The following is a 17,399-nucleotide window of genomic DNA, read 5'->3' on the forward strand; positions in this document are numbered from 1 at the left end:
AAACATGAGACACAGAAGTTTCATTAAAACCTCGTTCTCGGAATTCTTCTGACTGTCATGAGTTGTTATCTAGTCTCCTACAGATCGCATCTTTGTCAACCTCCATGATCTGCACGCAAGGTACAATACAGCCGCCTTCCGTCAAATATTGCCTAGCAGCTCTTGGCCTACGGGAAGAGCATGAAACCTGCAACGAGGGGTATTTGATGCACTTTTATGACAGACAATAGTACGTTCCCATGTATAGATATGATCATTTCTATTTAATATACATCGCGATTCAAAAATAGCTCCAGCTTGCCATCTAAGGCATTATTATACACATCATTATTCATACACGACCCCCTCTACTGCTTCTTCTCAGTCTCAGTCTGCTCAACCACCTGCTCGGCCTTCTTCGCCTCACTACCCTCCCCAATCTCATTCACCTCGCGCACCTCGCGCACCTCGCGCAGTTCGGACCCCTTCCTCACATCCAAGGTTTGGCCGGAGGATTTCTTCTTCTCCAGCTTCTTCTGCTGGTAACGCTGGAAGTCCTCAGGCGATAAGACCTTGCGCCTAGCAAAGTTGACAAACAGCTTACGGCCGTAAGGCTCCTTACGGGAGAGAAGCTCCTTGCCATGGGTAGCGTTGCTCTGCTCGAGAAAGTCGATGTGTGCAAATCCACGCGGCAAGCCCGTGCGACGGTCGACGGGGATGCGGACATCCGTGACACCGTGAAGATCAGCTATTAAATCCTGCAAATCCTGGTCCGTCAATTCGTAGGGGAGGTTTCCGATGTAAAGGGTTTTGCTGGGCTTGTTTTCGGCCATGGCTCTGTATGTCGTGTTGGAAAACTGCACCACCACCTCGCGACCTTCCAAGATGCCTCCGTGTTGTTGTGTGATTGCTTGTGTGGCTTCCTCGACTGTGCTGAATGTGACATAGCCGAAACTGTAACGAGACTGGGTCAGTGTCTGGCGGGCTTTCGGCTGCGCTGTCAATCGTCGGTGCTTGGGACTCACCCTTTGCTCAGCCCGCGGGCATCGTGCACAATCAGTGCGTTCTCCACCGCTCCGTATTTCTCAAAGTGTTTGCGCAGGTCCTCCGCGGTCACGTCGAAGAACAGGTTGCCGACGTACAGGGTGGACTTCGGTACAGGGCCTTCGTTCAAAAGCGGACGTGGGCGTTCTAGTTTCTGCAGGCGGGCTTGGTCTGGCCTGGGTGGCTGAACAGACTCAATATATCTAATCGGAGTTCGTTGACCGTCCCCATTCGTCGAGTTTAACCGTGTCTGAGCGATGGTTGGGTAGGCGAACCGCATAGGAGTGGGACATGTCGAACGCAGCACTGCGCTAGAGGGGGTGACCGATGAGCGCAAAGCAGCGGGGGGTAATTGAAGCCGAGAAACGGCCTGGCGGAAGCAATGCCTGGAAATGAGTCGTTTAGCAATTATCTTCACATGTTGCATGCGCCAGCAAGTGCAGAGAAGATAAGAACATGAGGCGTAGGGTCTCGGGCTCGGGGTCGGACTCGGACCATGCACTTGGTATAACTCACATCTTGAGAATCAAACAGCGTGAGATGCTTTGATCTTGAATTAAAAATCAATACTGACTGTAGAAGAATCGCGAAGCCAGATAACTTTTTCCCCGATAAGTCCCGACACGTGACTGATACGCCAATGATAGCGAAGTAGACCAAAGCATTGAGAACTGGACTAGATAATTTATATAGAGAATAACTATTAGGATATTTAGGGTTAGATGAAGATAAATCTCGAACTAAATGTGGGATATTATAACTCAGAGTGGAATATATGACAATAGCCTCATGGTATGATACATTAAACAACCCCAACACCAACAGAATCCATCAAAAAGACAACATCTTTCCCATATCGCCTGAATTCATCCACCAAAAATGGCGATCATAGTCGCTAGCGCGCATACCTATCCATCCGGTAAAGAAGTAGAACTCGCTTCGTCACTTCAAGTCATCCGAGCAAGAAACCAACAAAACATTTCCAGGTATCAAAACGGCCAGCGCAAAGCATTTTCCGGCAAAAGTAGGAGAGAATAAATCGTGTAGAATAAATACCAATATAGCTTGTTCATTGGGAGCCTTGGCCCCGACCATCGTTTTGTTGAGGCATTGGCGTCATGCCGTATCCTGTCACTGGCACACCTGCACTATCGGGACTGTTGGAGGATGCTGAGTACATTGTCGGTATCCGTGGAACACCACTAATTGATGGCACCCGCCCTGAGGCCAGAGGACTAGACACTGAAGGCTGTGACATGCCTCCAGACTGTGGGGTTGCCTGGCGCTGTGCATCCATCATAGGCCAGAACTGATTTGTTGTGTCGAGGGTTGGGTTCTGGATGTATGTGTCCCAGGCATCCTAATGTCAACATGTTAGCATTCAGATCAGGATCCCGAAAAAAGAAAATCCTTACCCAATCAAGGTTAACCTGCATGTCCGGCATCTGCCCGAACATGCTGCTAAAGGGCGAAAGAGCACCCGGCATTTCGGCCGAGGCGCCCACAGCACCTGTTCCAGTTCCCATCGGCGAATCTCCCATCTTGAACATGGGATCAGCAAACGGCGGCTGGCCCGGGTTCATCGGGCTCATTCCGCTGCTCAGTAGGCCGAGGGTCATGGCCGCGTTCTGCTTCTCGTCTTGTGGCTCAAATGAAGCAGCTCCGGCGCTATTCTCAAGGCCTGGGACCGTCATGTGTAGCTTGCTGAGCATCACACCGAGAACAGTGGATGCTTTCCATGCTTCCATGCTCTCATCACGCGACTCGTCCCAAATTTCTTTCGAGTGTTGGATCGCGGCGGTCATTTCATCGCGCCGCTCTCGGCCCCATGTATACGTGTCTCCTGATGGCCGGCCGCTGACCTGCAATGACAGGCCGTGGTATAGGTCGAGAGTAACAATGGTGCCTGCTAGTAAAAAGTCCGCTGAAGTGAGGGAAGTTACTCGGCTCTGGCGACTGCGGAGGCGTCCGTTGCGCGTCTCCGCGTGCAGAAGCGCCTGGACCCGCAATAACTCCATTGCTGAGTCGATACATGTCCTCCGAGAATAGGTGAAACGAGGATTTTCTCGGGCGCGAACCAGATACGGGCGATGAAGCACACACTGAGCTTTGTCGTATACAGCCATTACCTGCACAAACGGTTAGTATCTATGCGAGTGCCGGCCGCTTTCGGGTGACTTACGGAAAACCGCGACATGATAATATTGATAGGATCCAACTGGCACTCCTCCATAGGCCGAATATGTAAGTGCTCTGGGATCAAGTCCCTTGCCTGTCGGAGTTCTGCGTCCAGTTCCATTACTTTTTCGTATGGGACGGACGACACAGAAGAGCTTTGTTCAACCACGCGACCGAATACATACGACAAGCGCGCCTTGGCAATCAAATACGAGATGGGTGTGGGCTCGTTCAGTTGACGTGGCGGCGGGAGCTCCTTGCAATCTTCATCAAAATCATCATCGTACAAATTCCGTGGCAGTTCAGTATCGCTATCTGCACCTCGGATCATGCCCGGCAAGCCGACCTGGTATGAGAATAGAATGTCGGCTTGGCGCACAAAAGTCCACACCCGACGTCGCATCTCACCCTGGAAAGGTGTGATGTTTGGGTACATTTTGGAGTCACGGTGATACCCTGATCGCATTGCTAGGCGAGTAACAACGCCAGTCATGACCCAGATGGAGATGTCCGCCTCTCGGGTCAGAGAGAAATCGCCATGCAAGTGAAATACAAGCGCCTCAATCAAGAAGGGGTGGGGTTTCGTGTAGTCAGCCAATGTCAGGCACTGTGCTACAGAATTTCGGAATCCGCCGGCCATGTCCAAGGACTTGCCCCGGAATTCGGGTGGCTCGTCGCCTTCGCGGTGGTAAGACAGCATCGCTAATCTCATCATTCCAAAGAGCATGGCGATCCAGACGAGTTCGGTCGCGCTAGGATCATCCCAATGTTTATTATACTAGCAGAGTCAGTGCCTGGACTCACAACGAACTTCTCGAAGAGCTTACCTGAGCTTGGAATGTCGGCCCATGAAGAACATCTAGACAAAGTCAGTAACAAAATCACGGGCTATGGAAACGGCAAATACTGACGAGTTGCAGGGTCGTAGCAGTTGAAATAGCGAGCAATAAGAATGTCAGTTGTATACTTCGAAGGCAAACCGGACATGATCTCCCCACGGCTCATTGGTTTATTGATACCAAACAACAAAGTCGAGCCTGATGCCTCACTAGGTGGTTGGGACGCTTTGACTTTCTCAATTTGCGCATCCATTTGCTTCTTGTGCGTTGAGAAAAAACTTTTCACCTCGGCGATCTATTTCGTAGGTTAGAAAGACTCAGGTTTGGTCAAACTACCCAAACTTACATCACTCAATACAGACGCCCAATGAGCGTCACTGATGTAATAGGACTTGTTATTGTCCATCTTCATGATGCCAAATGACTTCGTCACCTGGTCCGTGTCACTCTCTTCGGCGCCCTCCATACCCTCCTCTTCGGCGTCGAGGTCATGGGAGAACCGGGTGGAGCCCGCACTACTTTCACCTGAAATCGCGGCCATGGCAGCATTCGGGCCCGCAGACTGTGAGCCGTTTGTCATCAATGAAAGGACCAAGCCTTCTAACCGATCGATGCGGTTTTGCATATCATCCGGTGTAGTAGATGATTGCTGGGGGTTCTTCTTGCGCGAGTTGGGTTGCGCATAGTTACATGAAGCAGCATCCCCTCGTTTGACACAATTTTCGCAAGGATGTGTACGATTGCATTTCAGCCTGGAACCGTTAGAAGGGGAGAAACAAAAGATTTCAGCCATGTCTTGAATGCTTACTTTCTGTGCCGACAAGGCCCACATGACAAAGGTACCCGGTTTCGTTTCCGGACGACTCTGTAATCTGGAGAGTGGCCAGCACTCGAGGAATTTGTAGAAGGAGGTGTCGGGGTCATTTTGGTGGGGTATGGCATGATCATGGAAGGGTAATCGATTTGTTGCGGTGTCGTCGATAAACCTGCAGGCACAGACGATGCAGTGCGAGTCAAGTCGACGTTCCAGCCGGGCGGGGCTCTTGAACACGCTGTCGCAGTCCGCACAGCCCTAAGACCGAATCAAATGTGCCACTTAGTTGTTCTGCGAGCTCATCCGAACTATCTTTTCGGACTGATTGCAAGCCCACTCCCGAATATTTGCGCACAAATTCTGTTCCCTTTCACGGTCGTAGCAACGTATGCCTAATTGGGCGCAACGTCAATGCCAGTGGATTTGGCTCGTGTCGTTAGGCAACCGCGCCAGGCCTATAACCTGAGGTGTAGTTGATGTTGTTCGCGAATATTTTTGAGCTGTCGGGGATGTGATCTAGGCGGTACAGTATCACTAGATGAATTGTGGGGCAATGCGATGAAAGGATGTGCGGTGTCGAAGCTTGCGATGTGCGAGGGCTGAAGGAGGGGTGAGATGACGCGCGGGTGGGTAAGCGTGGACAGGGGCCAAAATCAGACTCGGAGGTCCTGTTGATATTTTCGATTCAAGCGTCGCGATCAGAGTCCCTTTTCGAGTTAATGATAACAAAGAGATGAGAAATTGAAGCTGGAACACCTGGAGGTCCCGACGAAATGATGATTAATCCGTTATCTCCGAGGATTTTGGCTTATCGCCAGATGATCTCACCTGGCCAACGCATCTTTAAGGGAAAAAATACATATAACTACATAGAGAGTATAACTATATCTTATGATGAAATAGTATATTGCCCTCTGTCTGATACTGATACTCTCTTCCCTCTAGTGGAGGCTACTCTAGTCGATTCACTTAACTCCGATATCATGCTCGCTCTCGCTTTTACTATTAGGCTTGGCTTTTTCCCTAGTTGATGCCAATTGGTTAGCTATACGAAGATCCGTGACTCATAGGCAGAATCCAATTAAACATGCATATTTCTGGAACTTTTAGCTGATTTATCCGAACCCTTGCTCGTTAGATCTACTCCGCATGTGAAAGGGACATGGTGTTTTGAAGAGAGACGTCTCGATCCGAAGTTAAGAGTTACAGTAGACATAGCCTACATGTACATGCCTACAATGTGTCTAGGTTCCTATAACAGTACGACCGTATAGCTACCATATACTATGTACTCCATTATATTTTGCATCGTCTGTCACTATCTACCCTGGTCGCCTAGCTTCGACATTCATTATAAAAGACATATCCCGATTTTAAGCTTAAAAGAGGTCTTGGTTAATGTACTTTAGGTTTTCCCCTCGTTTTATCGCTATACATAGATTCTTCAGGTAGTTCCTTGATTAAGTAACCTTGAAACTACCTAGGTACACGTGGACGTGGTGTCAGATATATATTACTCATGACACGACTGAGGTCTCCTGTATAGGCTGGTTCATTTGCCTTGCAACCACTCATCTTCATCCAGGAAGGTGTTGGCATTATATAAATAGTTACAGGTCCAAATATCCCTTCTGTCTTTATGAACAGGTCGGACAAAGAATATAGCACCTTGATCGATGCGTCTGCGTCTGAGACTCCTTACTAGTTTCCTTCCCATTTTTAGGAGACTTGTGCTAGCCGTTAAATTGTTGAGTTCCGCATTTGAATTTGTTGTATAGAGCCTACGGATAAGAACTTTGGAGCATGTGTGGCAAATGACGCCATGTGTGCATTCCGTTATCTTTTGGGTGGTCTCAAGGCGACGTATGTCTTGTAACTCATTTATAAGAGTTCAAAATATGGAGTAATATGGTGTACTGTCCTAAATTTGAGGCATTGGAATACAAGTCACTCTGTAGCGCTGAGAAGGGTGTCCTCGGTTGTTGAACGTCCTCCCAGATGCCGACGCACGGGCTACAATCAAAGAAGGGGGATATACTCCGCATGCGCTAACCTGGGGAATGGACTTATTATGTTCCAATGGACCCATCATTGTGGGGTTTAGCGAATGGATGATTTGCAGAGATGCTTGCTGGCCCAGATACCTCTCATCCCTACCAACCACCATCGTTCTTCGGATATCCCGACATGCACAACTGCCGACCGCAGTGTCTTTGTGAGCGCCAAATCACCCTCGGATAATGACCACCCTCTAGCAGGGAATATTACGTGTACTGTGTGAGGTGGCTCTATATATACCGTGTCCTCCTCATGGCTCCTGGTTGAAGTAGATCTAAGCGATCGGATACAATTATGGCTATCATTACAGCGGCTTTGCCTAGTGATGCACCTCACTATGTTGTGTATGCAGTTCCTCTTCTGTTCTTACTCTACCTTGCCCTCAATTATTTCTACAATTCATTACACATCTTTCCAGGTCCTTTCTGGGCACACTTTACCGATATATGGCGGTACATCGATGTCAGAGGTCGACGCCCGGAGGTCACGCATATAGCTCTGCATCGCAAGTATGGCGATATTGTGCGCCTTGGACCACGAACTTTGTCCTTCGCCGACCCAAAGGCAACGAAGGTGATCTACGGTCTAAACAAGGGCTTCACCAAGGTAGGGATACACCGAGCCCAGAAACGTCTACAGCTTCTAACTGAGCGGACAGTCCGAGTTTTACCCAGTCCAAATGACCGTTTCTAAGGGCGAGCCATTGCCATCGCTGTTCTCTACTCTTGATGAAAGTTTCCATGCGAATCTCCGCCGTTCTGTCAACAATGCCTTCTCGATGAGTTCATTAGTACAGTATGAACCAATGGTCGATGAGACGACGGAGATCTTCCTCAATCAAACGGACCGCCTCTTCGCTGATGGAGCCACAGTGTGCGATTTTGCACGATGGCTACAATTCTTCGCCTTTGATGTTATTGGAAGCATCACCTATAGCAAACGCCACGGGTTCATCGAGAAAAACGAAGACATCGACGGCATTGTCAAATCCCTGGCAAACATCTTCGATTACTCTGCTCCTGTTGGTCAGATGCCATGGCTGGATAAGCTGTTTTGGAAGAACCCGATATTTGATATCCTTCAGAAATTGGGCTTATCAGACAATTCGCACCCTGTGGCCGTCTTCGCGAAGCAACGCATGCAAGAACGTATGTCAGCAAAGGGTGATGTAACAGGCCCGGGGGCAAAGGATGATCTTCTCACCAGGTTCATCAAGGCGGGTGAAACCCGTCCAGACTTCATGACCAACAAACGAATCCTTACCATGGCCACCTCTATGGCCTTTGCTGGGTCTGAAACCACCGCCATCAGCATTGCAGCCGTGTTCTACTATATACTTAAGAGCCCCGAGTGCATGAGGCGGGTTAAGCAAGAACTGGACCACGCTGTTGCCAACGGTACGATTGCGAACCGCCCAACGGGACTTGTCTCATGGACAGAGTCGCGGCAGCTCCCCTATCTCGATGCCTGCATAAAGGAAGCTTTCCGCATGCATCCCGCTGCGGGACTTCCTCTGGAACGTGTTGTTCCTGCATCGGGGTTGGAGATCTCTGGACATTTCATTCGCGGTGGAACAATCGTTGGTTGTAGCCCCTGGGTTATTCACCGTCGTACAGACATCTTTGGTCCAGATGCCGATGTATACAACCCTGATAGATGGCTTACTGCTCCACCGGATCAATTGAAGGCTATGGATGGAATGATGCTCCAGTTTGGTGCTGGTTCGAGGACCTGCATTGGGAAGAATATCTCTCTAATGGAGATTTATAAGATTATACCTAGCTTTTTGCGGAGGTTTGAGGTATGTACTCCTTTTCTGATGAGGCAATACTGGTGATGCTGACTCTTTTCAACAGGTGCAACTAGCACATCCGGACCAAGAATGGAAATTGTGGAATGCGTGGTTTGTACGCCAACATAACTTCAAGACGATTTTTACCCCAAGAGAGATTATAGTATAGTCCACCGTCAGTCACCCTTTAAGTATTGGATCTGGAAGTCCATATGTATTTATTCTTTTAGTGTGCAATTCCTCATAAACTTCGATATCAAACATCCTTCTGGCCTATTGGCAGTTGTACATTATATAGTCGATGCTGCCTCTAACAAGATATATAATCATGTAGAGGGTATCGTATCATTTTGTATTCTGCGACACTACTAGTAGTTCTGCGAGAGACAGCAGCCTATCATTTAGAGATGCAGCGCATATATACAAGCGAAGATTTACACCAAATGTTTAAAACTGTCCTCGGCCAACTAGACATGATGACCCACGAGATCTGCTACTTCGACTACGTCACCCCTCGTATCTATCAAGCAGCGACTATCCGATATTTCGTCAAAGGTGCCAGCCTAGACACGGACGAAATCACCATTCCCGGATTTGCTGTTCTTTGTCCGGGAGGATGATGCCGGGCGTGTGAAGTGCTATCGGGCAGAGACCTTCCTGAACCAATCGGCGGTGTTTCAACGAATTTCTGAAATATCAAGCTGATGGCGAAGCTCATGAGAGGAAGGGCCTCTAATGGAGGAGTTGTGCAGGGATCTGTTAGACGATTAATACAACTTCATCAATTAGGAAAATCCAACCAATGAGAGCACCGGTAGCTCATTTGGGAGAGCGTGCGATTGCAATAGGCAGTCATCGCGAGGTAGCGCGTTCGATCCGCGCCCGGGGCTGTATTATTATTTTTTTTTTTCCACATATTCTTGTCATTGCGGAAGCTGAAACACACGCTTATAGTATAGCATCATGTTTCTGTAGCACCATACTTCTATCGCCATGGAGAGCCATAGACGTCTCTTTCTCCCACTCTTTACCTTTCCCATTTTCGAGTACTGTGAGCTTGCAAGGTCTTTCACAATGGAAAAGTAGTCAATTCAAGATATAGAAGATGGGGAAAAAAGAGGAGCAACGTCTGGATCAGCTCTGAGAGAGCTAACATACCAAGGACATATGCAAGCAATGCAAACCGTCCTCTCTATGCATGGGTTGTGGCACTTCTTTTGGTTACATGGTATTGCCATCTTTGGAATGCCCCCAGGCCCTGTCAAACTCTTCCCAACCCCCAGGCGGCGCGTCCCACATGGCCAACTCACGAACCACTGTCTCATAGCATCCATCGCTGGGCATATTTCCCTGACAGACATTTCCTCCGACAGCGATGTTGATGAGGATTCTGAACTCACTCATCTTCCTCGTGCCAGGTGGCTTCTCGGCCCTCATGATGGGCCTGCCATCAATCAACCAGACCAAGCGCCCCGTGCCCGTTGTTTCGTCCTCGTCCCAGATAAAATCGTACCTCACCCCCGCCGGCGAGCTAATGTTAGGGATGGGGGTTTCGAGAACGCGATGCTTGTTCCAGTCCTCGCCGTTGAAGTGGCCCCAATGCAGACAAGTGTGGTTGACAGCATCGCCGTTCCACGCTTCCATTATGTCGATTTCGCCATCCTCGGGCCACTTGAAGGGGTCTTTAGGCAGCAGCCAAAAGGCAGGCCAGATACCTCGGGCCACCGGCGCCGTAATTCTGGCCGACAGACAGCCCCGTGGTCGGCTGAGTGTCTGGTGACTCGACAGTCTGGCGCTGGTAAACTTCTGCGTAGGGTCGGGATGTCCGTGGTTGATCAGAGCGCGCACGATCACCGCATCGCCCTGGGGTGAATGGAATGAGTTTTGCGGGCTGTCGATATAATTCTGCGCCTCGTTGTTGCCCCATCCATGTTGGCCCTGTTCGTGGTAAAAATTGGAGGACACCGGTGCTTGGGGGTGTAGATTGGGCTGCCAGTAGATCTGAGGTTGCAAGTGTTGTTCCTGATAAGCTGGTGGTTTGCTAGAGGTTGGAATAGGCGGTGGAGGCCTGTTGTACGACGATGTCTGAGGGGCGCGTTGGCTTATTTCATCCCAAGCCTTGTCTGCCTTGTCGATAATGCCCTGAAGCGCCTGTCTGAATGGCATTTTGAGTACGACCTATGGATGTTACGAACAAGTAGCGAACAGGCGGGAAAAAACAGTAAGCAAGGCTGACGTCATATTGTGGATATCCCGAAAGGATCGACCTCTGGAATTCTTAAACCCCTTACAATCCTTCCCTTTCGCCATACTTCGGGAAGTATTGCTCCCTTCCGGGACTGGACAGATTTAATCAGTGGACACATTATGTCTTATTCAGATCCTACAAATTATTGGCCCACTTGTATCTATCACACCTGGGCAGGACTACTTGCTATGCTAAGTAGTTAGTGCCTCGGGCGGCGAGAGTATGCAAACCCTACAAACCCTCTCGGGAACGCCAACCTCTGGCATCACAAAATTTCAAGACCTTTAACTCCTAATATATGGCCTTGTCTAGTGCGCTAAAACTTAACGTTAGTCACATCCTTACACATTTCTTTTCTTTTTCTTTCTTTTTTTTTTTTTCAGCATAATCAATACCATTACCAACACGTGCCCCTCTGCTCGCATTATCTCCAAGTATGGCAGAAGCATGCCATCACAACCCCCCAGCAACAGAACTCTCCAAAGCAGAGCGCTTCAAAGCTACACACCTCGCGGCACGCCATGGCAACTACCACCAATATTACGCTAAGTTCCGGGCGCCCACTGTCCCGGACGAGCGCCTTTCCATTCTCCCATCAGATATCCTCCGCAACGCGCGAGTCATAGACCTAGGCTGCAACGCTGGCAAACTGACCCATGAGGCGATAGCGCACTGCGGCGCGGCCGCCTCAGTCGGCGTCGATATTGACCCGTGGCTGGTCGAGCAGGCGAAGGCCACGTACCCGAACGGGCCGTGCACATTTGAGCACTTCGACTTCGTGGATGCGTCCGCGTACACGGGCACCGCGCTGGGCAAGTTCGACGTTGTCCTGCTGCTCTCTGTGACCAAGTGGATACATCTCAACAACGGGGACTCCGGGATGTTGACGCTATTTGCGCACATACACGGAATACTGAATGATGGGGGTTATCTCGTTGTGGAGCCGCAGCCTATGAGCAATTATGCGAGAGCTTCGAAGAAGAATAAAGAATTGAGAGAGATGTATAAAATGATACAGATCAGGCCGCCGTTTGAGGATGAGTTGAAAGCGCAGGGATTTGAGAGGATACTGAAAGTTGAGAGGGACGAAGAGGGGTTTGCCAGGCCCGTACATGTTTGGAAAAAAATATCATAATACGATCAATGGAGATGGCTATGTAATGAGTTGGGTGAATTGAGTTCGGGAAGACGTAGACTTTTTGGTAGGTAAAAAGGTGACAGACGATACATATACAATGTAGTAGGTATTTACTGGAGAAGAGAAATATGAATGACTATCCACCGCCCCTTAGCTAGAGGGCTGGCTCATTGGTGTCGCGACTTGGGGTCTCTCACCTTAATTCTCACTCTGTCTAACTATAGCGCACTCATCCTTCCTATCGCTCTAAATCCTGCATTCTATAATATCCTTCCACACATATTCTAGCACATACGACCATAGGGTGTGGAAAATAGGGCTTCCCGTCCGCTCAGCCGTACTCAAGCCACACGCCGGTGAGTTAGTAGTTGGGTGGGTGACCACCAGCGAATCCTCACTGTTGTATGTTTTTGGTTTTTTCTTTCGTTTTTTTGCGTCTCCCAGCGGCACTCTGGGGTGAGCGCGAGTGATATGGGTAAGATGCCTAGATGGGGTAAGAGAGGTGAGAACGGGGTGACTATTTTTACCCTTGGGTTGACTAGACTGCGCCAAAAACCCACTAGTTATGGTTATTCATTGACCCATTCGCCAACGGTAGGACTCAATTTATCAATTCAGAAAGTGACATTGGGGTCTATCGTTACAAAGCTTATTCAATTGAGAACCTTCAAAGTGTAGCTAAATTAAAACCATGTACATAGAGAGGCTAATGACTCCTTGGCGTCTCTTTTCATTCTCAGCCGATCTATTGATAGTATGATGAAACTCTGGAATCTAGCGTGTCAATGACACCTTGCAACCCTCACCTAATGATAGCACTAATGTCGCCTTCTGCCTGTGCTGGGAGATCTTTTCAATTCCTTCCGTCTGATGGGTAGACCAACCAGTCCACGTACGTTGTTGGACCTCTGTGGATATTGGGTGAATACCGGAATACTCTTGCAGAATTCGAGCTGTAGTGTAAGATGCTTCAATAAGAGCGAATTCCTCTACGTGGCCAAGAGAATTAGCAGTTTACCGACAGAAAAGAAAAGCAGTTCACTTACGCCCTAGGCAGATTCGAGGACCCCCACTGAAGGGTAAATAGCCCCATGTTTTGGTATATTCGGGCAAATCTTCGTCCCAGCGTTCTGGGCGAAACTCTTCCGCATCATCTCCATATAAGTCCTTTCGGCGATGCATCGAGTACACACAGAATGCTACATTCTCGCCTTTACGTATGAGTACGGGTGAGGTCCCGTCGGGACCACCACCCGTGGGGAGGAAAGTTGTTCTTCGAGCAGTCCGCGTGTTGACGGGTACGGAGGGATAAAGTCGAAGGGCTATCAGCAACATAATCATCAGCCACGATACAATCAAAACTTCAAGCCGGAAGGTGGGACTTACTTTCTTTCAGAACCTTTGCAAGGTAAGTCATCTTGTTGATGTCTTGTCGATCGATCTCTGTTCTAGATCCCACCACTGAGGTAATTTCTGCTCGCAGCTTAACTAGAACATCGGGATGCTGGGCTAGAAGAAAGCTATAGAATGAAGGCAGTTAGAGAGTATTTTAACATGGCCCATAGAAAAGAGGATCTTCACTCACAATGTCCAACTTAGAAGGCACGCGGTTGTGTCTCTGCCAGCGAGCAACATATTGACCAGTTGGGCTCTCAGAGCTTTCCTGTCGCTTGAATGCTTCGGGTCCTTTGCGATAGCATCGAAAAACAAGTAACGGTCATTCTTTGCTGTGTCTTCCTCTGGCTTTTGACTTCGCTCCTCGATAATTCCATCCACAAACTCATGGACAGCAGCACACGTGCGTTGGAATTTCCGACCACCGATCAACCAGTACAGGTCCAACAGACGAAACCGCTGAATAACATAGTTTTGAGCAACGTCAAATTCTTTCGCGAATTTCGCCCCTCGTGAGTTATCAGCCTCTTTAAGGCTATCAACGGACTTCCCAAAAAGAAGCTCCGTGGTCGTGTCCAGGGTGAGATTAAAGAACAATGGTTGAAGATCAATTTCGCCCTCATTAGCGCGTATGTGATCGAGCAGGTTGTCGACGTGGGGTCGGAAAATGTCCATATCTCGGTATTGCTGCTTTGCGAACTGTGGACGAAGAAGATCTCGAGAATGCTTCCAGGAAGCTCCTTCCTGAGTGAAAATGCCGTCTCCAAGCAGAGGGAAAAGAATTTGACGACGAAGTCCAAAGTTGAAATCTTTTTGAATAATCAGTTCTTTGGTATTTGCACATTGGATCGAGAGCTTAAAAAGGTGGTGGCTTCCTACCATCAAGTTTAGAACTCATCATGGCCTCTAAATTCTTTGGCTCGGTCGTTCCATACGCGACTGTACCCAAGAATTTTTGTTCTAACGTCGTCCCGACATCCGTAAAATGGAAATTAAACAAATCCATCAGCCTTTGTTCATAATCGGCTGTCCAAATTTGGATCAGACGATCGATCCCCAGCGGCCACCAATTTCGAAGTCTCGGAGCCCGACCACAACCATGCTGGGCACCGAACTTCTGATCTGACTATGAGGAAAGAAATGTCAGTATTATCACGACTTAATTTCATAAGCAAAGTCTAACAAACCTTGTATAAGGCTTTAGCTTGAATACTTTGATATAGAAGCCACGATATGATACCCCCGAAGAGTGTTGACAGAATAAGTGGTGACATCTCCAATGCGCCCCGTCGGAAATGTTGAAGGTAACTTTTATAAAACGAAATACTAAGAGAGCTACCGTGTAATAAAATATGCAACTATTCTAAATGGCTGAATTAAGGAATTAAGGGGCTGAATCAAGTGCACGGGGTTTAGAGCCTGTTTAGGGCCCTCCGGGGCTAGACAAGGGTATTCTACGCTTTCAGCGTGGTGCATTGGCGCCATGTGATGTGGCCCGCATTAACTGACATGCGAGCACATCCGCGTATCAGGATACAGATTGGCAAGTCCGGCCGAGCTCAAGGCTAGCCATCCTTGGCTTAGTTTGGCCCTCAGTAATTTCCAAACACGGGGGTCTCAACGACCGTAGAGACAATTTTCCCCGATCTATGTGTCGAGTAGGCTTTCAAACGCCGATTAAGGATAGCGAATAGACCTCGCTAATTGAGCAGTATCGTTGCCGTCTATGGGTTAGATGAAAATTGGAATGACGGCTTGGATTCATCCTAGCAAGTCTAGCCCAGAGCAATTGAATATGTTGCCTTAAATATTGTCTTTTTATGATTGAGGCTTGACATTGATAACATCTTCACATTCTCACGTATGATCAAGGTTGTCAGCGTTCTCCTATACGCACTTTTTATAATAGACCGTAACTACCCGCTTCTTCTCGTCTCGTTCCTTTTCACGAAGAACATGATACATACGACCATAGGGTGTGGAAAATAGGGCTTCCCGTCCGCTCAGCCGTACTCAAGCCACACGCCGGTGAGTTAGTAGTTGGGTGGGTGACCACCAGCGAATCCTCACTGTTGTATGTTTTGATTTTTTTAAAATTATTGTGGTTCATTTGGAAAGTCCTTTTTGCCGCCCTCCTCTCAGCCCCTTCAGCCCATTCACCTAAATATCCTGCACGCCAGCAAAACACCCTTCACCGCTGAACGTTTTCTTAGCCATCCGGGTGACCAATTTGATTCGCATACGTGAGGTGGCTTGCATACAATTAGCGTATCCTAGCGCACGTTCGGTAACTTTCCGGCACCTTACCAAATCCAAACTTTCAATGTTCATGACATCTGTAAATTCTTCCTCATTTCCCCCCGGTTTCGTTTCGGGGTCACAGCGTGCCTTAGCGCGCGTCACCAGTTGAGTTAACGCTGCGAGAAACACAGCCAAATTTCGCGCCAAGCCTTGCTCTCATTGGTCTGGTACTTGTCCCCTCACGTGTTTTATCCTCTCGTGTTGTGCGCTGTCACACGTACACATGTTGTGGCTGCTCAGATGTGATCGCTTGTGCATTAGTCCGTTGATCAAGACCCCATTGGAGGCGGTGTTACAAGGCAGATGGAACAAGGACATGGGAAGCATCTTATGCATTTAGCGGCTTCGGCCATCTAAGTTGTAGTAAGTAATTTGATAAGTCCTATATTATAGATTGTATCACGGCTTAAGAAAGTCTTCGTAGCGCAAGCAGACGAGAGGTGGGGCATCAGGCTTTGGTCATAACTAGATATGATATCTATCATTCAGATTTCAAATTCAATTATGATGGACCATCGAATGCTATAACACGACTATAATCGACGTAAATCAGCACCTGGGTGGGAATACAGCTGCGGATACTACCGAGGGCAGTTTGAACTGAAATAGCTGTTCCCAGACGCCAGCAAGACATGGGCGTTAATAAACTTGCGCATGTCATCAGTGATATGAACCTCATTCGATAATAGTAACTCATCGCACACGGCAAGGAGTTTCTCTTCATACTCAATGCATACTTTTCTTATCATGAATCTCGCCAGTTTCAACACCTCCGGTGGCTCCTAACTGTTTTCAACGATTCTGATGAGAACGCACTAGCTTTCGTCACATGTAACTATTTTACAACTGTCTACCAACCAGTCGACGGAAAACTAATCCGTTACCGCAGACAAGACTTTATCTCTTCATTCTTAGTCGATGTCCGCGACCGATCCCCGCCTCCGGCCCGGGGGCGAATATCTGCAGCTGCCGAGCTCGATAGCGACTGAAGAGTCCGTATTGTAAGCGTCAATATTTCCTCGGCTAGAAAAATCGAAATCCACACCTGCTTCTGGTCATTTTGATCATTCCGTTCTAAGGACTTACAAGTGGGCTAACAATACGATTCAAAGGGGGCAAATCAGAGGACCCGAGGGCTTGATGGAGGTGATTTTCGTAAAGGGAGTGACCGGTGTCTTCTCCAAACAAGCTCCTGATACGGGGAACCAAGAGCAGGTTATCGCACTAATCCATGGTTCGAAACCTTTCCAGTAGTTTGGAGCAAAGGAATAAAATTTCCTGCCTAATCAACGAACTCAGTCCTAGCTTAAATCCTTGGATTACTTCCCGCCACCTCCGAACGTAGGCTCCGCGTCATGACTGAATCCGCTAGCGACGCAGTAAAAATAATTCCGGCCAGTGTTGGTGTAACAACCGTTGTTGGGAAACATCCAAGGATCTAGACCGCTTGCAACAACCCTCAGATGTTCGATCGCGATTATGTTGTTAATTCGTAATCGCTCACCTGCGCACAACCCTCGTAGCAATGAGGAACCGAATAAATTCTCAAGAAGGCCGATAAAACTAGATGCGCGCTCAGATTGCACCTTGGACCATCGGCATGGTCCCAGCTT

At 48.4% G+C, this 17,399-nt stretch overlaps 5 protein-coding genes across 5 annotated transcripts, besides 2 other annotated features; 2 read left to right on the plus strand and 3 right to left on the minus strand.

Annotated features, from left to right (window-relative positions):
• Window positions 1–347: 347 nt before the first annotated feature.
• On the minus strand, window positions 348–4,833 carry N7525_009507 (uncharacterized protein; the record flags this gene model as incomplete). The annotated part of the gene is made up of 9 exons (XM_061214757.1): window positions 348–933; window positions 1,005–1,409; window positions 1,540–1,573; window positions 2,167–2,383; window positions 2,439–3,152; window positions 3,206–3,979; window positions 4,029–4,060; window positions 4,113–4,335; window positions 4,387–4,833. The coding sequence occupies 9 exons, from the start codon at window positions 4,831–4,833 to the stop codon at window positions 348–350; spliced, it is 3,432 nt and encodes a 1,143-aa protein (XP_061069188.1).
• Window positions 4,834–7,206: 2,373 nt separating this feature from the next.
• Window positions 7,207–8,778, plus strand: N7525_009508 (cytochrome P450; the record flags this gene model as incomplete). The annotated part of the gene is made up of 3 exons (XM_061214758.1): window positions 7,207–7,518; window positions 7,571–8,706; window positions 8,769–8,778. 3 exons carry the CDS (start codon window positions 7,207–7,209, stop codon window positions 8,776–8,778), a joined length of 1,458 nt encoding a protein of 485 aa, XP_061069189.1.
• Window positions 8,779–9,925: 1,147 nt separating this feature from the next.
• N7525_009509 (glycoside hydrolase family 16 protein) lies at window positions 9,926–10,870 on the minus strand (the record flags this gene model as incomplete). The annotated part of the gene is made up of 1 exon (XM_002563570.1): window positions 9,926–10,870. The coding sequence occupies one exon, from the start codon at window positions 10,868–10,870 to the stop codon at window positions 9,926–9,928; it is 945 nt and encodes a 314-aa protein (XP_002563616.1).
• Window positions 10,871–11,388: 518 nt separating this feature from the next.
• On the plus strand, window positions 11,389–12,087 carry N7525_009510 (class I SAM-dependent methyltransferase; the record flags this gene model as incomplete). The annotated part of the gene is made up of 1 exon (XM_061214759.1): window positions 11,389–12,087. One exon carries the CDS (start codon window positions 11,389–11,391, stop codon window positions 12,085–12,087), a length of 699 nt encoding a protein of 232 aa, XP_061069190.1.
• Window positions 12,088–12,864: 777 nt separating this feature from the next.
• On the minus strand, window positions 12,865–14,383 carry N7525_009511 (cytochrome P450; the record flags this gene model as incomplete). Its single annotated transcript, XM_002563572.2, has 5 exons — window positions 12,865–13,079; window positions 13,137–13,412; window positions 13,477–13,610; window positions 13,676–14,294; window positions 14,365–14,383. 5 exons carry the CDS (start codon window positions 14,381–14,383, stop codon window positions 12,865–12,867), a joined length of 1,263 nt encoding a protein of 420 aa, XP_002563618.2.
• A 965-nt stretch (window positions 14,384–15,348) lies between these two features.
• Window positions 15,349–15,463: a sequence feature (Protein overlapping with rRNA (N7525_009512, KAJ5831259.1) was converted to a misc_feature.).
• An 11-nt stretch (window positions 15,464–15,474) lies between these two features.
• Window positions 15,475–15,686: a sequence feature (Protein overlapping with rRNA (N7525_009512, KAJ5831259.1) was converted to a misc_feature.).
• The last annotated feature ends 1,713 nt before the right edge of the window (window positions 15,687–17,399 follow it).

This window comes from Penicillium rubens (genome assembly GCF_028828025.1).
Source record: "Penicillium rubens strain IBT 27055 chromosome Unknown utg000003l_segment0_segment0, whole genome shotgun sequence".
Classification (NCBI taxonomy): domain Eukaryota; kingdom Fungi; phylum Ascomycota; class Eurotiomycetes; order Eurotiales; family Aspergillaceae; genus Penicillium; species Penicillium rubens.